The 25,990-nt window shown below is 36.2% G+C and overlaps 1 protein-coding gene across 6 annotated transcripts; it reads left to right on the forward strand.

Annotated features, from left to right (window-relative positions):
- Positions 1–10: 10 nt before the first annotated feature.
- Positions 11–25,523, forward strand: LOC115435181 (myelin basic protein-like). 6 transcript variants are annotated; one of them, XM_030157434.1, is made up of 7 exons: positions 11–166; positions 13,011–13,112; positions 13,300–13,326; positions 13,618–13,647; positions 15,382–15,465; positions 17,540–17,562; positions 24,131–25,523. In XM_030157434.1, exons 1-6 carry the CDS (start codon positions 47–49, stop codon positions 17,540–17,542), a joined length of 366 nt encoding a protein of 121 aa, XP_030013294.1. In that variant the 5' UTR covers positions 11–46; the 3' UTR covers positions 17,543–17,562; positions 24,131–25,523. The 6 variants fall into 6 exon arrangements, with proteins under 6 accessions (XP_030013294.1, XP_030013293.1, XP_030013292.1 ...); XM_030157433.1 differs by having other exon boundaries at positions 17,540–17,558; XM_030157432.1 differs by lacking the exon at positions 17,540–17,562.
- The last annotated feature ends 467 nt before the right edge of the window (positions 25,524–25,990 follow it).

Genomic DNA, 25,990 nt, shown 5'->3' on the forward strand with positions numbered 1-25,990 from the left:
TTCTTCCTTCCTCTGTCGTTTACGTTCGACCGATCCTTCTTCCACCATGGCGTCTGCGAGCAGCTCCGCACAGGCCGCCTTCGGGCTGGGCCGGAGGAAGAAGAACCCCGGCCTCCTGGACCAGATCGGAAAGTTCTTTGGAGGCGACAAAAAGAGGAAGAGTAAGGTGAGGACTGGAGGGGGGGGAGCGGGGGGGTCGAGTCGAGGGGCCCCCCAGTCAGTGGTCTCGACCCCCTTCTCAGTGGCTGATTCACTTCCAGAACCACTTTATTTGCTTCTGATTCTTTTAACTTGTTGAACTGGTCGTGGTTTTTTTGTGTCCGTTTGTGAACCCGGGTCTGACTTTGGGTGGGGTCGAGTCATGAGGTTTAAGACCAAACAGCTGATTCTGGAAAAGCGTCTGTGATACAGTAGAACCTGACAGTACGAGTGCAACCGCCGAACGAGTGTTTTTGTCTTGAAATACGAGCGGAAATCTGCAGTTTGAGCAGAAGAGGAAGAGGAGGAGGAGGAGACGTCTGGTTCTGATTTAGTGGAAAAAAATCATCCAGATTAATTCAAAAAGTCAAACTCACCTTTATTGTCAGTTTTTCCATGTGTACAGAAAAATGAAATGATTAAACTCTAAGACCCCACGATGCAAAATGAACAGAAAAAATACACAAAAAATAGAATAAAATAGAATAGAACTGTCAACTACAACGGTGCCACATCGGAAAAACAAAAACACCTGTGACTATGAGAATAAAATCAGAATATTGTGAGAATAATGTCGTAGTTTAAAAAAAAAAGCTCATAATTTAATGAAAATAATGTCGTACTTTATGAGTTTAAAGTCATAATATTTTGAGAGTAAAATTGTAGTTTAAAAAAAACCCTCATAATTTAATGGAAATAATGTCGTACTTTTATGAGAATAAAATCATAATATTGTGAGAATAATGTTGGAGTTTAAAAAAAAAAACTCAAAATTTAATTAAAATAGTGTCATACTTTTATGAGTTTAAAGTCATAATATTTCGAGAATAAAATCATAGTTTAAAAAAAAAACCTCATAATTTAATGAAAATAATGTATTTTTTATGGGATTAAAGTCGTAATATTTTGAAAATAAATCCTCAATAGTGCGATAAAAAGTCATACTTTATAAATTGTGAGCTTTAAGCCTTGTTGATGACAGAGTTTCCGGTTACAGCAATAGATTCAATTTGTTCCAAATCCGTTTGGTTCTTATGACGAAACAAACCCAAACGTGTGCGAACTGTCTTCAAAATCCTTTGACTAATGCTAATGTGTTGATGGTGGGCGGGGCTAATAAACTCAGTATTTGTCCTTTGTGCATAAACCCCAAATGAAAGTAGAACCTCACAAAATGTTCCCCATTCTACATCATACAACTAGTGGGTATGATTTTATTCACGTAAATTATGATATTTTTTCCATCTGTTTTTAAATTACGACGTTATTCTTGTAAAATTACAACTCTTTTTTTATTCGACTTTATTCTCGTAAAATTCCAGGTTTTTTCTCGATATTTTACGACTTTATTCTCATAGTGACAGTGGTTTTATTTTCGTATGTGGCCCTAATTCGCCGTCGTTGAAGAGACAATAAAGGTGCAACAGTGAAATTAAACAGGTGAATAATCCAGTGAATTAATCTGCTTTAGTGAATGACTCTGATCTGTTGTGTTTTCTGAAAAACAGAACAAAGCAGATTGACTGGATGAGTGTTAATGAAACCACCTGTAAATGTGTGTCATCATCTCATCTTTAAAGTAAATAAGTTCATAAAACCAGTTGATTTCTTTTCTGTTCTCTTTTATTATATTCTTGTAATTATTATCTTTCAAACTGAGCTTTGTCTGTGTTAAAAACACGTTTTTCGGGTGGTTTTTCGGGGTCAGGGCCGGGTTAATTCTATTTAGATGTTTGGATTATGTATTGAATTGTCAAATGCTTTTGTGCCATTGAACGTATTGAACTCCTCCTGTAAAGGTTCTACTGTATGTGTTTGGTTTGAACGGTTCTGACATGCGTAGCATCGTTCTCCTCAGTTCCATGAATATTTGTGTCGTCGTGGCGACCAGAGTCGTCACCGTTCACGAGCCGCTGCCGTCGGTTTCATTTTGAACAGCTGTGTTTCAGGTACTTTCCGCACACGATGTGATGGGGAAAACTTCTGGCAGCGTCATTAAGGTGGAATCATTCTGAATTATGTTGAGTCCTTTTAGTCGCCGCGGGCTCGTGTTAAACATAAGAGGTACTTCGACTACAGAGTACGAAGAAGTCATACTCACACATAATCACCATGTTATGCTATAAATGATCAAAGATAATGTACCGTGTGTATTAACATTAACATTTAGAGGTCATATATTAGGAGGATCTGCTGTTTGTGAATATAAACAAGAGGCTGAATTATGTAAAAGTGTAAAATCGTTTCATTTTACCGACAGATGATGAGTTTTTTAAACTGCTCTCACTCTCTGCTGTGATCATTAAACCAGATTTATCTGATCAGACGCTGAGATGGAAGGTGTTTGTGGACATTCCCGCACCAGCTTTGAATGAAAAACTAAACTAAACTAAAAACTGTAGCTTTTCTGCAGCAGCGATGAGTTGAATTTACATCCAGTAGATATTAATCCAGCTGAAACCCAAAGCCTCTAAGAGTTCTGTCGAAAACACAACCGTCGATTTAACCCTTAAAGACCCAAACGTCCGCCTTTAACCTAAACCATCTACTGATCTAAACTGTTTAATTCCTGTTGATCCACTAATCCTATCAATCCATGTCAATAATTGGTGTCAAATACAGTTCTTCATCTTTTCATGGTCATCAGATATGACCATATTTGGACGTTCAGAGGCTCTGTAGTTACCATGGAAGCACCGTCATCTTCTACAACGTTGATTCCCCAGTAAAACCCATGGAGTTGGATCAATGACAGTGGATGGAAATAAACAAAAATTAATAAAAACCTACAAAATAATAAATAATGTGCAAAAAATAAGCTAAAAAAATTGGCTACTACTTCAGGGGCGGGGCAACAAAGTAAGAAAAGAATAAAATAAGCAACAAAATGAACAAAAACTGCCGGAGTAATTAATAAAATGGATAAAACTTAATAATAAATCAACAAAATAAGTAACATCTACAAAATAAGCAAAAAAATTAACTAAATTAAAGAAAAAAGAAACAAAACACCTATAGACGAACATCGATTCACCAGTAAAACCCATGGAGTTGGATCAATGACAGTGGAGAAAATGAACAAAAATGAAGAAAAACCTACAAAATAATACATAATGTGCAAAAATAAGCAAACAAAATTGACTAAAACAAGTGGTGCCAGGCACAGCAAACCCCGCCCCTTTCTGAAATTTTTAAATTTTGACTTATTTTTCCCAAAATGTAATCTCATCTATTCTGGGTCACTGGTAATCTATAAACCCAATTTGGTATGAATTCAACCAATAGTTTTGCTGCTAAAGTGTAAACAACAAACAAAAAAACCCAACCAAAAACAACACCCCTTACCTCCCCTTCAGGGGGCGGGGCAACAAAGTAAAAAAAGAAGAAAATAAGCAACAAAATTAACAAAAACTGCCAAATTAATTAATAAAATGGACAAAAAATAGTAATAAAATCGGCAAAATAATAAGTAACATCAACAAAATAAGCAACAAACTGAACAAAATTGAAGAGAAAAAAAAACACCCATTGACAAACATTGAGTGACCAGTAAAACCCATGGAGTTGGATCAATGATATTTGGTTTTACATTCTTTTATTGATATATTTTGCTTAAAAAGTCACTTTTTCTTCAGTTTTCTCTGTTTCTCATATAATAACCCTCAACTTTAATCTGAGTTTTAATGAACATCTGCACGATCAGTGAATTAAATACAGGAAAATACAAAATAATATTGTAATAAATGATGATAAATCACTTGGTAAAGGTTAAATATAAAGGAAAAATTCATTTGTGAACTGATATAAAAGTATCAGTGGGTCTTTATGGGTTAAATCTATATCATAAATAGTGTTGAGAGAAGATAAAATCATCTAAATCTGCTTCCATTAACAGCAGTAGAATATGCATTTTCCCTTGGCCTTACACGTACGACTGCGATGAAACTCTGTTTTCGATCCAGGATGACGCCACTTTGGGCTCCGTCCTGTTTTTCTGATGAAACTTTTCACTTTTGGTCCTTCAGGGAAAAACCTCAGCAGAACAAACCATGGAGTTCAGCTCAGACCGCTTCGATCTGCTGCAGGATTTGTCCGATTCTGTTCTTTTTTTGCCACAAACGTGTATTTTTCTCTTCGTATTAAGGCTGTTTACTGAAAACAGAAGTGTACAGATGTGTATTTGTGTTTTCACCAGGGGTTTGCCTTCCAGTGACGAGTAAATGACAGGTTCAAGCCCCGCCCATGCTGCCTCTACAAAATAAACAAACAAACAAACCAACCAACTCTGAGCTAACGTCTGCACAGATCTGTCCTTTAACTGCTCATGGTCTGAACCAGGGGTGTCAAACATGTGGTCCGCGGGCCAAAACCGACCCCTTTAAGGGTCCGATGGGGCCCCAGTGTAAAAACAACACTAAAGACATTAAAAGTGATTTTAGTTCAGGTTCCACATTCACAACAATATGATCTCAAATGGACTGGAAGTGTCAAATAAAAGCAGTAGAACCTATAAACGATGACAACGCACAGAATTTATGTTTTTTTGGTGAAAAGAAAAAAAGTTAAATAATATGAAAAAGTTTATGTTACAAACTGTCCTTCCACAAAAAAAAAAACAACACAAACAACCTGAAATATCTTAAGAAAATCAGTGTAATTGGACCCATATTCTGCCTGTTCTTACATGTTTTGTGTAAGTTTTAATGTACATACATGGAAATGATAAAAATATTGTGAAAAATTAACTTTTACTGTTTTTGCAAAAAAACAAAGAGAAACATTTGGAGCTTTTTTTCCTTTTTCTGACCCACTTTCGATCAGATTGGGCTGAATGTAGAACCTGAATTGAAATGAGTTTGACACCTCTGATCTAAATGCAAAAGACTGCGGTATTAGTGGGAAAACCAGAGCCTTAGAGAGAGAGAGTTGCGACACGCTTTGATGTGTACAGTGATCCGGTGGTTGATGTAATTTTCAATAGTTCCAAACAAACCAACAAACCAACCCTGCGCTAACGTCTGCACAGATCTGTCCTTTAACTGCTCATAGTGTGAACCAGGGGTGTCAAACATGCAGTTCGCGGGCCAAAACCAGCCCCTTTAAGGGTCCAATGGGGCCCCAGTGTAAAAACAACACTAAAGACATTAAGAGTGATTTTAGTTCAGGTTCCACATTCACAACAGTATGATCTCAAATGAACTGGACATGAAAAATAAAAGCATTAGAACCTATAAACAATGACAACGCACTGTTTTGTTTTGTTTTTTTTGTCAAACTATGTGATGAAAAAGTTTGTTACAAACTGTCCTTCCACAAAAAAACACAACACAAACAACCTGAAATATCTTAAGAAAATCAGTGTAATTGGACCCATATTCTGCCTGTTCTTACATGTTTTGTGTAAGTTTTAATGTACATACATGGAAATGATAAAAAATATTGTGAAAAATGAACTTTTACTGTTTTTGCAAGAAAACAAAGAGAAACATTTGGAGCTTTTTTCCTTTTTCTGACCCACTTTTGATCAGACTGGGCTGAATGTGGAACCTGAACTGAAGTGAGTTTGACACCTCTGATCTGAATGCAAAAGACTGCAGTATTAGTGGGAAAACCAGAGCCATAGAAAGAGAGAGAGTTGCGACACGCTTTGATGTGGCCGCTATGGTGATCAGGTGGTTGATGTAATCTTCAGTAGTTCCAAACAAACGTTGCGCTGTCCTGTTCATCTATGGGACAGATAGCAGCGAGTGAATTAAAGCAGTAAATATATGAATAAACCAAACACAAGGATATTTCCATCCTTTGTGTCACTACTGTATGTCTGTTAGTGTCAGTTGTGCTTTGGAGTCATGGGTTTTACCACTGAAAGGACTGACTTTAGTACAATGAAAAGTCTTAAATTTAGTCGTAGGTTTACAAAAGGAGCACAGGGCAAATAAAACTATTTACAGGCATCACATGAAACCATTATGGACCAATAATAAATGACAAATAGAATAAAATAACTGTCAAACTGGACCCATATTTGTACCACAGTAAATTACACTAATTCACACAAAGATTCTGATTTTTTGGTGAAATCCAATTTTTTTGTGTGTTCGTCCATATTCCACATTAAATGCGACTTCTATCAGTTTGAGTCTGAACAGAATGTGACCCTGAAGTGACCCACATGTACAAAAGAGGTCCTGATGGAATACATGACCGCTCATATGGAGGGAATGTATCTTTCGCATTTCAATGTTTGGAACTATTGGCCCCAGAAGGAGGTCTATATTTCGTCCGCCATTTTTTACAGTGAGTCTGTGGAAGTGTCGCAACTCTGTTTTTTCTACCGCTCTGGTGGGACGGACTGCTTCACTGTCATCTGTTGGATCTTGTAAACGCATGCTTATTTGAGTGATTCTGTTGTTTTAATATGTGGAGCCTTTCAGAACCAGATCCTTTGTGCTCGTTATGTTTTTTTTTTTTGTCTAATTAACTTCCGTCTTTTTCGACTCTGTGGTGGAAAAGCTGTTCTGCGATCAGAGACGATGCCAAAACACGCCAAACTTCCAGTCTCAGGATATGAAGCAGCTGCAGCATCATCTGCATGTGAATGCTGATGGGATTCCAAATTACAGGCTTTAGATGGGATAATTGGAGGGAAATGAAGTTTGCATGAGCATGAGTTTTTGAAGCAGAACAAAGACGTGCGAAGACAGGAGCGCCTTTGAACTGCTCGTGTGCGTCTCGGTTTAACCCTCTGTAGCGCTGATCCATCCACGTGGATCAGACTTTAAACCAAATCTGACGTGATGCTAAACTTTAACCCCAGTGTCTTGGATGCGTTTTTTGAGGGGGTGGGTGGGGTCGACCCCGCCCTCACCCTCGCATCTGTCCGTTCGCCTCAGGTTCACGAAGTGGCAGCGAATTGGCGCCGACGGCTAACGCTAAGGCCTTTCCATGTGCAGTGGATGCTTTGTATGTTGTCACCTGTTCCTAACTCGATCCTGTTGGATGCTTTTTGGATTATTATGCTCAATTAAATCTCTTTAACAAAACCCTGAACGCTCTGTTTCACTTTGTGTTCCTTTTGTTTTGTTCTGCTCCTGTTCTAAATGTGGACTGTTCCTTTAACCCAGTTCAGTTCAGGTTCATTCAGCTCAGGATGGTCTTCAATGGACCGAACAAGTACAATAAGAACAGAACAACAGAGAAATGAGGTCAACTACAGACTTTTCTCTATGTTGTAACCCTTTAATACCTAACGTATCATGTTTGATACATGAGTCTTGAAGCCCTCTACATCAGGGGTCTCAAACATGCGGCTCGGGGCCCAAATGTGGCCCGCCAAAGGTTCCAATCTCGCCCACTGGAAGAATTTGCTAAGTGCAAAAATTCCACAGATTCATTTTTGTTCAGGTTCCACATACAGACCAGTATGATCAACAGTAAAATAACCCACAAAAAAGAATAACTCCATATTTTCTTGTCATTTGATGTGAAAAAAATATTACATTATGTCTGTAAATAATGACAATTTTTTTTCTTTTTTTAGAGCAAAAAAATAAATTATGGAAATATTTACATTTACCAACTATCCTTTAACAATAAAATGTGAATAACCTGAACAAATATGAACAACCTGCAATGTTTAAAGAAAATTCAGCACAATTTGAACTATTTTTTTCCTGTTCCTCAGTGTTTAGTGTCTTTGTAGATCTGATCCATAATGCACATGCAGAAATGATAAACTGAGGCAGAATATTGTTAAAATTGCACTGATTTTTCTTAAGAAATTTCAGTTTTTTCAGGTTATTCATATCTTTTTTGTTTGGATAGATCATAAAAGTAAGTATTTTCATAATTTAATGAGGTTTTTTTGCACTAAAACAAAGACATAAATATGCAGTTTTCATTATTTACAGGTTATTCTGTTATTATTTTACTGGTTCGACCCACTGCAGATCAAATCAGGCTGAATGTGGAACCTGAAAGAAAATGAGTTGAGAGACCTGATCTATGTGATCAGTGTGACATTTTTTGTCTTGTGAAACCTGATGTGTACAATTAGATACATGCAATACACAGATAATCCACCAGGGGGAGGAGTTTGTGCACCAGAAGCCCTTCCAGTGACACTACAAGGCTGTCATTAATCCACCTTCATTTGTAAACCACTTTAAATCAACCACACTGGACCAAAGTGCTGTACAGAAAAAATAAATAAAAACCAAAATAACAGAGTAAAATACAAGAAAAGTATAAATAAATATATAAAAATACAGAAGATGTTAGTTCTGAACTTATAGAATATGAACATTTGAACAGGATCTTAAACTATAATGTCTGTAAAACGGAATTTCAGTTTGAACACAGGAACATTTTGTGATGTAACATTAGATCCTGTTATACGTTATTTTAGTTCAATGCTAACAAAGGAACTAACATTATTTAATAAAACAGTGTTAAATAAGAATAAATAAAACTTAAACAAAAAAGAAAAACAAAAATGAACCTCCACAATATCTGCATTTGAATAAATATCTAAAAAATATCCATACAGTACTTTTTAATATCGATACAGTATTGTAAACTGAAATATCGCGATATATTGCAGAATTGATATTTTCTTACAGCCCTGGACCCTTTGGTCTAGGGTCATTTTTGGTCCATGGACCGTATGTTTGACACCCCTGCTTTAACTGCTTTTTCTAAAACCTCAGATACGTTCGTGCCCTTTATTTGTTTTATTTTAGCCGATGAAAACCACAGAGTTTAAATAAACTGTATCACAGAGTTGACAGGTGAACGAACGCCTCAGTTCAGAAACGAATCAGACCAGGTTTAATTGAAAACAGAGCGGTTGTTTATTTCTGCAGTGGAATTTTGTAACGGATGGATGAACCCAGCGCCTTTATCTGAGCAAATGGAAATGTCAGGATTCATCACAAGTGGATTTTATTCATGCAAGAAAACAAACACAGCCCAGAAACATGGAAGAGAACGGCTCAGCTTGAACAGTTTGGACTGAAATACGTGATGGTTTCAGTCATTTGGATTCTGACAGTGAAGCCGTGGAATCCACTGAGCAAGTATGTGCGAATAAATGGGCAAAATATTCCTAAGGCCTGGATCTGTTCATGGACAAAAAGTATCTGCAGCTCAGTTCAAGCAAATGGAGCCAAAGCCACATCCAACACTGTAAAAAAAAAAAAAAGAGCCTCGGCAAAAATAAAAAAATAAAACAATTCAACTCATTATTGGGTTAAATCCCATTTTCCCATTAGAACCCTCCTTTTGTCCCGTTAGAACCCTCCTTTTGTCCCGTTAGAACCTTCCTTTTGTCCCGTTAGAACCTTCCTTTTGTCCCCTTTGAACCCTCCTTTTGTCCCGTTAGAACCTTCCTTTTGTCCCGTTAGAACCCTCCTTTTGTCCCGTTAGAACCCTCCTTTTGTCCCGTTAGAACCCTCCTTTTGTCCCGTTAGAACCTTCCTTTTGTCCCGTTAGAACCCTCCTTTTGTCCCGTTAGAACCCTCCTTTTGTCCCGTTAGAACCTTCCTTTTGTCCCGTTAGAACCTTCCTTTTGTCCCATTAGAACCCTCCTTTTGTCCCGTTAGAACCTTCCTTTTGTCCCGTTAGAACCTTCCTTTTGTCCCGTTAGAACCTTCCTTTTGTCCCGTTAGAACCCTCCTTTTGTCCCGTTAGAACCTTCCTTTTGTCCCATTAGAAACTTCCTTTTGTCCCATGAGAACCTTCCTTTTGTCCCGTTAGAACCTTCCTTTTGTCCCGTTAGAACCTTCCTTTTGTCCCATTAGAACCCTCCTTTGTCCCGTTAGAACCCTCCTTTTGTCCCGTTAGAAACTTCCTTTTGTCCCATGAGAACCTTCCTTTTGTCCCGTTAGAACCCTCCTTTTGTCCCGTTAGAACCTTCCTTTTGTCCCATGAGAACCTTCCTTTTGTCCCGTTAGAACCCTCCTTTTGTCCCATTAGAACCTTCTTTTTCTCCCATTAGAACCTGTGTTTTCACAGTTAATTTTTCATTAAATTGTCTTTATAATAACATAATTCTGACATAAAACCAGGTTCAGACTCATAACTTTCACATCTAGACTCTAAAGTTCTACAGTCAGTTAAACAGTTGTAAAAGTTTACTGAAGTGTTTTATTCTGAAGTAAACACACATTAAATATATATATAAAAAAAAAAGTCTAGTAAAACCCAAACATTTTCACATTTTGGCTCCAAAGTTTCCTCTCAGAGTTCGTTTCTCTGTCAAATCCCAGTTGAAAATGTGTGTTTTTCATATTTTGATTCATGGTTTATTCAATAACCTCATGTTTATTCATGCGTCTCCGTCGTCGGTGACAGGCGGCAGTTTTTCCTCAAGAAATATGAAAATTTCACCTTTTTGCAACACCTTCAACTTCAGCCCCTGAAACCAGAATGAAGAAAAACAGAAGAAAAATAAAAAATCACCACCAATGGAAATCAGAATCATGATATATCAACAGCAGAATGAGCTCAGCTTCACATTTCCATCCATATATTAGCATGAAATAGGATTCAGAGCCTGAAGGAACAACAGGAAGTCCAACTGTGAGGAAGAGGAGGAGGAGGAAGAGGAGGAGGAGGAAGAGGATGAAGAGGATGAGTTCAGATTCTTTAACCCTTACAGACCCAAACGTCCTCCTTTAACCTAAACCATCCACTGATCTAAACTGTTTAATTCCTGATGATCCACTAAAACTATCATTCCATGTCAATAATTGGTGTAAAATACAGTTCTTCATCTTTTCACGGTCACCAGATATGACCATATTTGGACATTCAGAGGCTCCATAGTGGAAACACCGTCATCTTCTCCAACATTGATTCACCAGTAAAACCCATGGAGTTGGATCAGTGACAGTGGATGGAGATGAACAAAAGTGAATAAAAGAACCGACAAAATAATAAATAATGTGGAAAAAATAAGCAACAAATGGAATTAAGTAAAATTAAAAAAAACTCTTTCCTTCCTTCCTTCCTTCCTTCCTATCCTCTTTCCTTCCCTCCTTCCTTCCTTCCTTCCTTTCATTCTTCCTTTCTTCCTTCCCTCTTTCTTTCCTTCCTTCCCTCCTGCCTTTGTATCTGGTCTGTACTTTCACCTCGGTTCCTTCCTTCCCTCTTTCCTTCCTTCCATCCTTTCTTCCTTCCTTCCTTCCTTCCCTCTTTGCTTCCTTCCATCCTTTCTTCCTTCCTTCAAATTTGGTGAGTTTTTCAGCATGTTCAGGGGTTCACATTCCAGTTTATTGTGTCTCAGTATAATAATAATAATAAACAGTGTTTACCCTTCGGGCAGAGGCCTTCTCCCTCACTCACACAGTGGGGGGGGGCTCCCCCCGTGAGCTTGGCCCTTAATAATAAAGATTATATAAACAAACAAGCATATTTATATTTACTTACACACACTCACATTTATCTACGTGTAGAAATGATTGTGGACGTGTCCATGAAGCACACACATGCAAAAAAAGTATAATAGAAACAAAGTAAATAAGTAAATAAATAATAATATTGATAATAAACTCGTACATACAGACAACCAAACTTCTAGGAAATAAGACAAAGAAAATTATATATAATACAAAGAAAAAAAAAGGAAAGATCTTTTTGCACAACCACAGTAACGTAAACAAAAACAGATGTTAGAACAAGAGAAGAAGAAGAGTTGAACCCAAACGCGTGTGTGTGTGTGTGTGTGTGTGTGTGTGTGTGTGTATGTATGTGTGTATGTATGTGTGTGTATGTGTGTGTGTGTGTGGACACACCAGGAAACCACATCAGTTTAGATTTCAGTAGGAGACAAAGGGGGAACCTGCATTCTAGATTCAAAACAACAGATTTCTGTTCCTGTTTGTGGAAGGACTGACACTGACGTCTACCAGAAGAAAGAAACTCAGCAGCACATTTGGGACTGAATGGACAAACACACATTACACACTTGTGTTTGGAACACATTTATATAAATATGGGACAGTTTAGCTCAGATGGACCAAAGGGTCGAATGAAGAGCTTCATCTACATCTGTGAACATCTGAACCTCTGAACCTCTGCTGTGAGGGAACACATTCAGACAGTTTGTTTGAAAAAGTGTCTGAACAGGGACAGAACCGTCACACTCTGCCCCCCCCCCCCCCCCGCCCCATTAAACTCTTCATCTAAGGTGAAATCGTTACTGATATTTTAGTAAATAAACGTGTGTGTTTGGTGTTGATCAGGTAAGTGAACAGGATGGATCTGATCAATACTTTTTCAGTCATTGATGAGTTCCTTCACTTTTATTACATTAAATCTAACAAAAAAAACAAAAACACAAACTAATTAAACGTTCGCTCTAACAGTTCATGCTACAACTGTTAACGAACTGGATTAAAGCAGCGACAGTCTGAGGACAAATAACTGTCTCTTTCCTTTCCTTTCCGTCCTCTAATTTTCTTTTCTATTCTTTTCTTTTTTCCTTTCCTTCCTTCCTTCCTTCCTCACTTCATTCCTTCCTTCTTTCCTTTCCTTTTTTTCCCTTCCTTCCTTCCTTCCTTCCTTCCTTCCTTCTTTTCCTTCCTTCCTGCCTTCCTTTCCTTCCTTTCCTTTCCTTTCCTTCCTTCCTTCCTTCCTTCTTTTCCTTTCCTTTCTTTTCCTTTCCTTTCCTTTCCTTTCCTTTCCTTTCCTTTCTTCCTTCCTTTCCTTCTTTTCCTTCTTTTCCTTTCCTTCCTTCCTTAACCTTCCTTTCCTTTCTTTTCCTTTCCTTTCCTTCCTTCCTTCCTTCTTTCCTTTCCTTTCCTTCGTAGGGATCTTTCCGAGGTGCTCTCTCTCCAGCTCCTCAGAAAGCCTCTACTTCTCCTCGGAAGCGTGGAGCTGAGAACGCTGTCGTCCATTTCTTCCGTACGATCGTGAGTAACTTTGGCTCCGCCCCTGTGGTTAATATTGGCTCCTCCCACTGTGGTTAATATTGGCTCCTCCCCCTGTGGTTTCCTACAGATTCTCATCCTCATTCTTCTTCTTGTTCTTTTTTCTGCTGCTGATCTTGTCTCTCCTCTTGTCAATCTTCCTCCTTCCTGTCACTAACCCCACCCCCAGGTGAGCCCGGCCCCGCCCAAGTCCAGGGTGAGTCTGGTTCAAACCGTCCAATCAGAGCCGTTGAATTCAATGCTGTTTAAACCTGTGTTTGTTGAATGTGTTGATGCGACTAAACCTGATCTTTTTCTCATTGTGAGTTTGTCCTTCCTCCTGTCCGTCTGTCTGTCTCCTCTGCCCTTTGACCTCTCGACTCCTCCCCGTGACTCCTCCCACCCCCGGACGGGCCCCTCCTCCTTTACTCTGAGTAAGACACACCTCTCTGTTTGTCGTCTGTCCTGTCCCTTCTTGTCCTCGTCCTTTGTTTGTCTGTGCGTCCAGTGGAGAGGACTAGCAGCCAAGATAGGCCTGGTACGTCCAATCGCGGCGTGGACGAGGCCACGCCCCCGCCGCCATCACCGCCTCCGTCTGTAATCTGTCCTCTCATCCTCCCGTCCTCATCGTCCATCTTCAACTCGTTCATTGTCATTTTGAGGTTTCGTAGTTTCATCCTCATGGTGTCGAATATTCGTCCTAACGCAGACATTATTCTGTCCCATCGTGTCTTATCCTGGTTTTATCACCGGGTGCATGGGGTCTGGGTCTGGGTCTGGTTCTGGTTCTGGTTCTGGTTCTGGTTCTGGGTCTGGTTCTGGTTCTGGTCCTGGTCCTGGTTCTGGATCTGGATCTGGTCCTGGTTCTGGTTCTGGTTCTGGTTCTGGTTTGATGTGAAACTGAAACCCTCTGTCTTTCATTCATGAACCTTCATCATCCACATCTTCATCAGTTTCAACTCCAGTTCTTATTGGTTCATACAGAAACATTTAACCCAGAAAGACCCACAGACACGTTTATGTCTGATTTAACCTTTTAAAAGTGATTTAACACCAATTATTATCGTATTATCCTCAGTTTAAATCCTGTTTTTTCTTATATTTAATTCATTGATCATGTAGATGTTCATTAAATCTCAGAGTAAATTATATCAAAACTGAGAAAACTGAAGAAACATTTTTTCCCTAGTTTTTTTTTTTTTTTCCACACAAAATTTTTTTCCTGTTTTTTTGTCCCACTAAATTGTTTTCCTAGGTTTTTCCCTACTAAGTCTTTTTGGGTTTTTATTTTTCCCGTTGCCAATTTGCACATACATTTCCTTGCACTTAGAGTACCTGGGGAGCCTGTGATGATCCAGGGAAAACCTGTGAGGCAATAAAACACAGTGGCTCCAGGGAAGAAGACAGTTCTGAATAATCCCAAATGTATATGTCAGGTATTTAGGACTGTTTAAAACCGACAGTCTTTTTCATGTTTTTTTTTTTTTTTTTTTCCCACTAAATTTTTGTCTTGTTTTTTTTCCCCACTAGATTTTTTTCTTGTTTTTTCCCCACTACATTTTTTTCCAGGGCTTTTTTCCCCACAATTTTTTTTCCACTAAATTTTTTTCCTGTTTTTTTCCCCCATTACATTTTTTTCTGTTTTTTTCCACTAAATTTTTCCCTGTTTTTTTCCCCCACTTAATTTTTCCCTGTTTTTTTCCCCCACTTAATTTTTTCCTGTTTTTTTCCCCACTACATTTTTTTCCTGTTTTTTTTTCCCCACTACATTTTTTCCCCTAGTTTTTTCCAACTACTTTGCCCATTTTTGTTCTCACTTACATAATATTTGTTCACTTTCATACCATATTTCAAGCTTTTTTGGTTCATTTTTTTCCTTGTTTCTCAAGTATTTTGCTCATTTTATTCTCATTTTACAATTTTTTTGTAAATTTTATCTTATGAATGATTGAGGTAAAACTGTATTTGACACCAATTATTTCCATGGAATGATAGTTTCAGTGGATCTACAGGCATTAAACAGTTCAGATCAGCAGATGGTTTAGGTTAGACGAGGACGTTTGGGTCTTTAAGGGTTAAACTGTTTTCACCCACAGATGAAGCTCTTCTTCTACTTCCTTCTTCTTCTTTCTTCTCCTGTTATCTTCTTTTCTTCTTCCTCCTTCTTCTTCTTCTTCTGTTTAGTGTTTTTTATTCTGGACTCTGCTGTTCTTTGTTTTTGGAGGGTCAGGTTTATCTTCATCTTCTTCTTCTGTCTTTTTTTTCTCCTCAGGGTGACCAGAAGTCACAGTCAGCTAAAGCCAAGAAGGCCGGAGCAGGGGACGGAAAAGGAACCCTGACCAGGATCTTCAAAATGGTACCGACCCCCTGGTTTTAAAGGAATGAGCCCGTTTACATCCACACCAATACTCCCATTATTATGTCTGGAGTTTTCAGGTTATTATTCATCATGTAAACAGGATAAACTGATCGGCTTTATCTGATAACAGCAGTAATCTGATTAAAAGAAATCAGATTAACACACCTAGATTTCTCCCCAATACTCCGATGTCTTCTCACATGTATACAGGTTCATCTGATTTATGTAGTTTTGTTTTGTTTTGTTTTTTTTACATCTGCGCATGTGTACAAAAAAACAAAACAAGACAAAACAACAACATAGAAACAAAAATTATGCAGCAACACTGTGAGTCTAAGGAAAAAGTAAACAAACAATGAAATGAAGGATAGCAGCAACATGTTTATTTATTTATTTAAGAAAGGAAGGAATAATGAATATAATGAACATTTATGAAACATTTACATGTAAAAATGTAAAAAAAAGAAAAAAAAAAGAAAAAAAAAAGTAAATATTCCAGATTATATTGATGTTACACAAAAACACATAAAATACATACAGGCACAAATACAGATACCATCAAATGTGTCATGGACAATGTTAGTGCAGACCTTTAGTACAAAATAGTTTCAAAATTCATCTGTTTTGCACACACTGTTAGCCTACACAGAATATAGAGCAGACCCCCCCCACCCCCCTGATCACCACCAAAATTTAATCATTTGTTACTTGTGCCAGTATCAACATTTTCTGAAAATTTCATCAAAATCCGTCCAGAAATTTTTCAGTTATCTTGCTAACCAACCAACCAACCAACAAACAAACCCTGACAAAAACATAACCTCCTTGGCCGAGGTAAAAATATCTACACACAAATATAAATATAAACAATATCTATACACAAATATAAATATAAACAATATCTACACACAAATATAAATATAATGCACGAGGCTCGATCTCATCTTATTTCATGTGACCTATTTTGTAGTCTTATTAGCTCCTCCCACACGAGGACAGTTAACGCTGACACCACAGGCGTTGCCATGGTAACAAGACCAGACCAGATGTTTTTGAAAATGACAGGAAGTGTACGTCTTGTATCATAATGGAAGTAAAGACGTAAATGAATAGCCTAATGCCCCTGTGATCATCCTATGTCTGTTTGTTTGTTTGTTTTGATGATGTTTATGTCATCATTATGTGTATTTTTTATTTATTTTTTTATATATAGTGAATGAGTGCTGTATCAATGTTGCGTGTTTTATGTCTTGTTTCTGTCACCTGCAGATGAAAAGGAGTTATTTTTACTAATTCTATCATATTTACATGGGTGTATTTTTTATACAACAGTGTTCATAAATATACACGATCCATATGAAATAAACCAATAAATAAAATAACATACGTACGAACTCTGAAAGAAATTCAATAATGGACTGAAACATGTAAACCAGGGTTTTTTTTATTATTGTATTTCTGAAGTCATAATCATATGCCATAATCATATCTGATTATGGCAAGTATCAGATTACTCACAGTTAACGTGTCACATCTGATTATGGCAAGTATCAGATTACTCACAGTTACTGTATTTCTATGTTCATGTAAATCCGTCACATATGATTATGGCAAGTATCAGATTACTCACAGTTAACGTGTCACATCTGATTATGGCAAGTATCAGATTACTCACAGTTACTGTATTTCTATGTTCATGTAAATCCGTCACATATGATTATGGCAAGTATCAGATTACTCACAGTTAACGTGTCACATCTGATTATGGCAAGTATCAGATTATTCCCAGTTACCGTATTTATATGTTCATGTAAATGCATCACATATAATAATGGCAAGTATCAGATTACTCCCAGTTATTGTATTTATATGTTCATGTAAACACCTCACATCTGATTATGACAAGTATCAGATTACTCCAGTCATAGTATTTCTATGTTCATGTAAACGCCTCCCATCTGATTGGTCTTCTTCTGGTGTAAACATGTAAACGGGCTGGGTGTGTTTCCTCCAGACCAGTGGAGGCGTGTCCTAACGCTGTTCTTGCCTCTCCTTGTTTCTTGTGTCTCAGTGATGATCAGCTGATCCGTGTGAGTAACAGATCCACCATGAACACGTACTTGACTTTCATTGACTCCACATGTTCAGTATGGATGCTCTGAAGACGCGCTAATGTCATTACCTGCAGCAGCAGCAGCACAATAATCAGAGACTGATGCTGATGGGGGGGTGGGGGGGGGGGTCCCGAGGGGGAGGGGCTCCTGCTTCACCAGCGGCTTCTGCACGTCCATAACATTATTCCACACATTATCATCATCATTAACCCTTTCATGCATGAATTAGAAGAATATTAGTCAAGATTATTTTCATGGGTGTTTTTATTCCTGTTTAGACAAAAAAAAAAAAAAAAAAAAACAATACATGAGCCTATTTTTAATGGAGTTCCAAAAATGTATGTAACAAACCAAAGTCAGAATATTTTTCATGTATTTTTTTTATTTGACGTTCATTTAAGCAGGAAAAAATTACAAGATGACACAATTAAAACACAAATAACGCAAACGTTTGACAATAAATGGTTAATAAAAAACAACATTTATGAGCAAAAAACAAGAAAACAAGTGTTAGTTATGGAGTCGGCCTCAAACCAAAAAGTGTTTAAATAAATGAACTGTGGGTCAGATTTTAAAGGGTTCAAATATAACACCCATACAACTGTAAAGTTTCTTCAGTTTTAACCCTTTAAAACCATTTGTATCATATTTGATACAACAGGTTCTCAGTCCTTTATCTAATTAACATGATCAATACTTTCCTTCTAAACCTGTTGCATTTGACCTGATATGTGTTTTCTGCCCCCTGGTGGAGTATTATCCCCCCCCCCCCCCCTTTTTTTTTTTTTTTTGTTAATAAGGATGCTAACGTAAAATCATTCAACACATATTATGAAGGAAAGTCTAATTTTTAAAAAGTTACATAAAGAAGAACATTTATGTTGTTATTCACTTGAAAATTAAAAAATATTGAAAAATACTTAAGAAATATTGAAATTATGGTGCCATTCACGAGAATTCAAAACACTGTAGAACTTTCATTTAAAAAAAAAAAAAAAAACCTGAAATGTTGAATTGTTGAATATTTTCAAAACGTTTGTGGTAAAATGTATTTTTGTTTTTAAAGTTAATGTTGTGAGTAAAAAGTCACCAAAATGCCCAATGTATCGAATGTGATACAAATAATATATTATAAAGAAAATGATGAGGCAACATTTTTTATTTGGATTATATTAAAGGGCTAATAATTCTAGGTTTTAAAGGGTTAAACTCAACTGAAATGACTTTATTTTGCTCCAAATGTCTAACTATGGCGGCATATTAGGCTACATTGGAGAAATAAAAACACTTGAAAACGTACACAAGAACACGAATAACAGATAAAGTTATAATATTTTGCAAATAAAGCCAAAAAATATTATGAGAATAAAGTCAGAGTTTAAAAAAAAAACTACTCATAATTTAACAAAAATAATGTTATACTTTTATGATTGAAATTGTAATATTTTGAAAATAAATTCTCAATAGTGTGATAAAAAGTCATAATTTAGAAATCGTAAGCCTTAAGTAAGTTCAGTTATTTGCAAAAGTAGAACCTCACAAAATGTTCCAAGTTCTCCATTATATGACGAGTGGGTACAACTTTATTCTGTGAATCATGATATTTTTTTCTGCCTGTTTTTAAATTACGATGTTATTCTCCTAATATTGTGGTTTTATTCTGGAAATATGACGACATTATTCTCATAATATTTACGACTTCATTGTCGTAAAATTATGACTCTTTTTGTATTTGACTTTATTTTCATAAAATTACGGGTTTTATCTAGATATTTTTTTACTTTATTCTCATAGTGACTGTTTTTATTTTCTTACATGGCGCTAACATGCCGCCATACCGATGTTTTCACTTCCTCATCCTCTGTTGGATTTGGTCTTTTCTGCGACTCTTTACATTTGTTGGATTGGTCTTTTCTGCAATTCTTTCCGTTCACTGGTTTTTGTCTTTTCTGCGCCTCTGTTGGTTAGTTTTCGTCTTTTCTGCGACTCCGTTGGTTGGTTTTCATCTTTTCTGTGATTCTTTCCGTTCACTGGTTTTCATCTTTTCTGCGACTCCGTTGGTTGGTTTTCGTCTTTTCTGCGCCTCTGTTGGTTAGTTTTCGTCTTTTCTGCGACTCCGTTGGTTGGTTTTTACCTTTTCTGCGACTCCGTTGGTTGGTTTTCGTCTTTTCTGCGACTCTGTTGGTTAGTTTTCGTCTTTTCTGCGACTCCGTTGGTTAGTTTTTGTCTTTTCTGCGACTCCGTTGGTTAGTTTTCGTCTTTTCTGCGACTCCATTGGTTAGTTTTCGTCTTTTCTGCGACTCCGTTGGTTAGTTTTCGTCTTTTCTGCGACTCTCTCCGTGTTGTGCAGAAGCTTTTCTTCTCCTCCGTCAGGTTTGGATGAGTTCTCCTTTTGTTTTCGATGTGCGGCTCAGATTTCCCTCCGGCTTCTACCTTGTGTCGAGTGGATCAATTATTCGCAGAGTTACCGACTCGTGGGAGCGAGGCTCCGATGTTTCACTGACAGATAATTAACACAGACTGTGGACTCCGAAAAACAATCACTTTTAATTAACGTGGCTTTGACTTTCAGACTCACATTCAAACCAAAGGCTTTTGTTTCACGTTTGACAATGAATTTAATCTAAAATATGAAGAAAGTTGATGAAAAGGCTTCGAACAATGAGGATTATGTAACATTTATCTCATTTATATATTGTTTTTTTTTTCCTTTTGAAGATGTAGTTTTGAATAACAGTTCATTATTTTCTGCTCTTTTGGTCTCAAAGGAACAAGAACCTGAGATTTAAACTAATGATGAATGACTGGATTCAAGTTTCTATCAGTTTGGAGGAAAATTAGACCGTTTTACAAAGATTTAATGATACAAAACAGATGCAAAAAATAAATATAGACATTGAATTTCATCTAAAATAATAATAATAATAATAATAATAATAATGTGTATTGGATAATATGAGTGGATTATCTAAGATTTCTTTACATGTTTGTTTGTTTTTTTATACATATTTTACATTTATATTACATGTTTTGGACAATATTTGATTATTTTCTGTTCTGTTGTTCTCGATTTCATCTAATAATGAACAACTGAATTTAAGCTTTTATTAGTTTTGATGTAAATTGAGCCATTTTACAAGGATTTAAAATGCGAAAAACTACTATAGACATAGAATTTCATCTAAAATAATAATAATGTCAATGAAAACCATCAGGAGAAGCCTCATATTATGTGAATTATCCAAGGTTTATTTCATATATAAGACTGTTTTTTCTCCAACCCTCATATTCATTTCACATGTTTTGTTTTTTTTGTTTTGTTTTGTTTTTGTGAATCATCGAAGGTTTATTTCATATTTATGACTTTTTTTCTCCAATCGTCATAGTTTTCAACAATATTTAATTATTTTCACCTAATAATGAGTGACTGCACTGCAAATGATCTGGTTCTTAACAAGATTTAAAAAAAAAAAAAAAAACACCTTAAATTTAGAAGAGTTAGATCATTTATCATGATTTAAGAGTTCCTTTATTTAGTGTTCAAACATCTGTAGACATGTTTATTTCTACATTTAATCAGAATTCAGCAAATTATGTTGCTGCATGGACACATATTTCATTTGAGGGGAGGGTTCAGGTTTTTTTTTTTTTGTTAAACATATTTTACATTTATATTACATGTTTTGGGCAATATTTGATTATTTTCCGTTCTGTTGTTGTAGATTTTGTCTGATTCTGAACGACTGAATTCCAGTTTTTACAGCTGAGGACTCATCACTGTGCAGATTCAATAAATTCATATAAACATTGAATTTCATCTAAAATAATAATAATTTTGTTGAAAAACCATCAGGAGAAGCCTCGTATGATGTGGATTATCCAAGTTTTATTTCATATATAAGACTGTTTTTTCTGCAACCCTCATTTATTTCACTTTCCTTTTTTTTTTTTGTTAATTATTGAAGGTTTATTTTATATATATATGACTTTTTTCCCCCAATCCTCAAAGTTTTCAACAATATTTAATTATTTTCACCTAATAATGAGTGACTGCACTGCAAATGATCTGGTTCTTAACAAGATTAAAATTTAAAAAAAAAAAAAAAAAAAAAAAAACACCTTAAATTTAGAAGAGTTAGTTCATTTATCATTTTTTAGGAGTTCCTTTATTTAGTGTTCAAACATCTGTAGACATGTTTATTTCTACATTTAATCAGAATTCAGCGAATTATGTTGCTGCATGGACACATATTTCATTTGAGGGGAGGGTTCAGGGTTTTTTTTTTTTTTTGTTAAACATATTTTACATTTATATTACTTGTTTTGGGCAATATTTGATTATTTTCCGTTCTGTTGTTGTAGATTTTGTCTGATTCTGAACGACTGAATTCCAGTTTTTACAGCTGAAGACTCATCACTGTGCAGAATCAATAAATTCATATAAACATTGAATTTCATCTAAAATAATAATAATTTTAATGAAAAACCATCAGGAGAAGCCTTGTATGATGTGGATTATCCAAGGTTTTTTTCTTATATAAGACTGTTTTATGTGCAACCCTCATATTTATTTCACTTTTTTTTTTTTTTTTTTGTTAATTATTGAAGGTTTATTTTATATATATGATATATATATATATATATATATATATATATATATATATATATATATATATATATATATATATATATGTATATATATATATATATATATATATATATATATATATATATATATATATTTTTTTTTTTTTTTTTTTTTTTTTTTTTTTTTTTTTTTTTTCCCCCAATCCTCAAAGTTTTCAACAATATTTAATTATTTTCATCTAATAATGAGTGACTGCACTGCAAATGATCTGGTTCTTAACAAGATTAAAAAAAAAAAAAAAACACCTTAAATTTAGAAGAATTAGTTCATTTATCATTTTTTAGGAGTTCCTTTATTTAGTGTTCAAACATCTGTAGACATGTTTATTTCTAGATTTAATCAGAATTCAGCAAATTATTTTGCTGCATGGACACATATTTCATTTGAGGGGGGGTTTCAGGCTTTTTTTTTTTTGTTAAACATATTTTACATTTATATTACATGTTTTGGGCAATATTTGATTATTTTCCGTTCTGTTGTTGTAGATTTTGTCTGATTCTGAACGACTGAATTCCAGTTTTTACAGCTGAGGACTCATCACTGTGCAGATTCAATAAATTCATATAAACATTGAATTTCATCTAAAATAATAATAATTTTGTTGAAAAACCATCAGGAGAAGCCTCGTATGATGTGGATTATCCAAGTTTTATTTCATATATAAGACTGTTTTTTCTGCAACCCTCATTTATTTCACTTTCCTTTTTTTTTTGTTAATTATTGAAGGTTTATTTTATATATATGACTTTTTTCCCCCAATCCTCAAAGTTTTCAACAATATTTAATTATTTTCACCTAATAATGAGTGACTGCACTGCAAATGATCTGGTTCTTAACAAGATAAAAAATAAAAAAAATAAAAAAAAAAACACCTTAAATTTAGAAGAGTTAGATCATTTATCATGATTTAAGAGTTCATTTATTTAGTGTTCAAACATCTGTAGACATGTTTATTTCTACATTTAATCAGAATTCAACAAATTATCTTGCTCCATGGACAGATATTTCATTTGAGGGGAGGTTCAGGGTTTGTTTGTTTTGGGTTTTTTTTTTTTTTTTTTTTTTTATATACATATTTTACATTTATATTACTTGTTTTGGGCAATATTTGATTATTTTCCGTTCTGTTGTTGTAGATTTTGTCTGATTCTGAACGACTGAATTCCAGTTTTTACAGCTGAAGACTCATCACTGTGCAGATTCAATAAATTCATATAAACATTGAATTTCATCTAAAATAATAATAATTTTATTGAAAAACCATCAGGAGAAGCCTCGTATGATGTGGATTATCCAAGGTTTTTTTCTTATATAAGACTGTTTTATGTGCAACCCTCATATTTATTTCACTTTTTTTTTTTTTTTGTTAATTATTGAAGGTTTATTTTATATATATGATATATATATACATATATATATATATATATATATATATATATATATATATATATATATATATATATATATATATATATATATATATATATATTTTTTTTTTTTTTTTTTTTTTTTTTTTTTTTTTTTTTTTTTTTTTTTTTTCCCCCCAATCCTCAAAGTTTTCAACAATATTTAATTATTTTCATCTAATAATGAGTGACTGCACTGCAAATGATCTGGTTCTTAACAAGATTAAAAAAAAAAAAAAAACACCTTAAATTTAGAAGAATTAGTTCATTTATCATTTTTTAGGAGTTCCTTTATTTAGTGTTCAAACATCTGTAGACATGTTTATTTCTACATTTAATCAGAATTCGACAAATTATCTCGCTGCATGGACACATATTTCATTTGGGGGGGTTCGGGGGGGTTGTTGTGTGTGTGGGGGGGTCCCTTAACCTCATAACTACAGGTGTTTAATCCAGGTTTACTTCGTCTGATCAGTTGTGTTTTTGTGTTTCAGGGAAGCAGGAGCGCTTCTCCCGCCAAACGCTGACGTCCCCCCCCCCCCACACCGCCGCCACCACCATCACCCCCCCCCCCCTTCCAACAGCATGATGGCGGATGTTCAACACCAACGGGGCTAAAGTGGGGACAAAGAGGAACAAAAGGAGAACATCTTCGACCCGCCCCCCCCCCCCCCCCGACTCCATCTCATAACCCTCTAATGTTTGCTAACCCCTCCCCTCCCCTCATCCTCATTGACCCCGCCCCCTCCCTCCCTATTGGCTGGTAGATAGCGACACAATCTGTTGCCCCCCCCCCCCCCCCCCCTTTGCATGAGTCTGTGCAGTCATCATGGGTGTGAACTGTTTTTGCCGAACGTGACCCTGAAGCCGCTCACATGTGCAGCCTGAATGACCCCTGACCTTTGACCCCTGCCCGCTGCCGCCGCTCTCTTTTTCTGTGCTTGAGTTCGTGTCGGTTCTCGTTTAACTAACGAAGGCGGGGTCGTACAGAAACCCGACCCGGACGGCGTGAAAGCTGAGGCCGGTTTGCCGAGTCCCGTTGACTCGACCGTTGCCGTCGTGGTTCGGTTCTGAGTAAAGACCGGGTCGGTTCTGTTCGGACGGAGCGGTTTTTTGTCTTGTCTGGTCGTCTGCGTCTCCTCGTTTACGTCCTGACTTTTATTTAACACGTTTGACATTATTACGAAGGCCGCTAGAGTCCAAATGTGTCGGACTGGGCCTCGTCGTTCTTAAGCGTCTCGTCTCTCTGTGTCGGTTCCGTTTGGTGTTTTTTGGCGTCAGGCTGGTTTTGTTTTTCATGGTTTTCTAAAACTTCTAAGTATTTTTTTTTTTGGTGAGATTCACAGAATAAATAAATAAATGAATAAATAAATAAATAAATAAATAAATGAGTCGTTTCTAATCTTTGGTTTCTTTTCCAGCCTGGGAGATAACGCCACGCTAGCCGTCTTCCCCGTTTCTGTGACTAAAACATTTCCGTAGGTTTTAGATTTCGCCAAAAACCTGTTTCGTGACGCTTCATTCTAGTCTAGGTCACTCCATTTTCTGCACAGCACGGAAATAAAACGAAAAAAAAACCAAAACCGAACCAAGTGCCTTTTCTTGTCCGACCAAACCTCGGTGCTGTGTTTCAGATTCAGACGGTGCTCTGTGACTAACCTCGTACTGACTCCATGTTCTACGATGTTTGTTGAGAATGTTCAGGTTGAAAATGTTCTAAAAAGTAAAGGAAAACTCCCATCATGCATCTGTTTCATTCACCACCACCCCCCCCGCCTTGTGACTGCTGTAAACGAGTGTTTTATTGTGAATGTGAATGAATGTACGTGTAATAAACATGACCAGCCACTTAACGGAAAATAAAAAAATAAAAAATCATAAAAGCTCCTCTTGTCGCTGCTGTGTGAAGTGTTGTTTTTTTTTTTGGATGCGGTCGACGTCATAAAAACTAAAGAACTGAGCAGAAGGTTTGAAGGTCATGTCCCGTCAGACAAAGCTTTGACGGTTTCGTAACAGCAGCGTCCGACGCTCATTGTGCTTCACGTTAGTCATCGTCGGTCGTTCAGACTGGAGAGCAGCTTCACATGCATTTACAGTCGGAAAAAGTGTCGGATAAAACAAAGACGACCTGTTTTCATTCAGGTTCTCAGCCCACACATCGACCCACTGAACCAGTTCCAGTTTGTACCTGCAGAAAAAAATCACAATGACCGAGTTTATATGAAAGAACTCATTGAACTGAAGAATCAAAGGAACTCCCACCAGCGTCTCATGAACAAAGAACAGAAGTGATCGAATATGGACAGTTTTTAAATCACATAAAGCTGTAGTTAGTTTAAGATCAAACTATACTA

Source organism: Sphaeramia orbicularis, chromosome 16 (assembly GCF_902148855.1).
Source record: "Sphaeramia orbicularis chromosome 16, fSphaOr1.1, whole genome shotgun sequence".
Lineage (NCBI taxonomy): Eukaryota > Metazoa > Chordata > Actinopteri > Kurtiformes > Apogonidae > Sphaeramia > Sphaeramia orbicularis.

Coding starts and splice junctions, on each gene's coding strand:
- LOC115435181 (XM_030157432.1), top strand. CDS start 47: ATGGCGTCTGCGAGCAGCTCCGCACAGGCCGCCTTCGGGCTGGGCCGG. Junction 167..13,010: donor ACAAAAAGAGGAAGAGTAAG/GTGAGGACTGGA, acceptor TTTCCTTCGTAG/GGATCTTTCCGAGGTGCTCT. Junction 13,327..13,617: donor CGGCCCCGCCCAAGTCCAGG/GTGAGTCTGGTT, acceptor CTGTGCGTCCAG/TGGAGAGGACTAGCAGCCAA.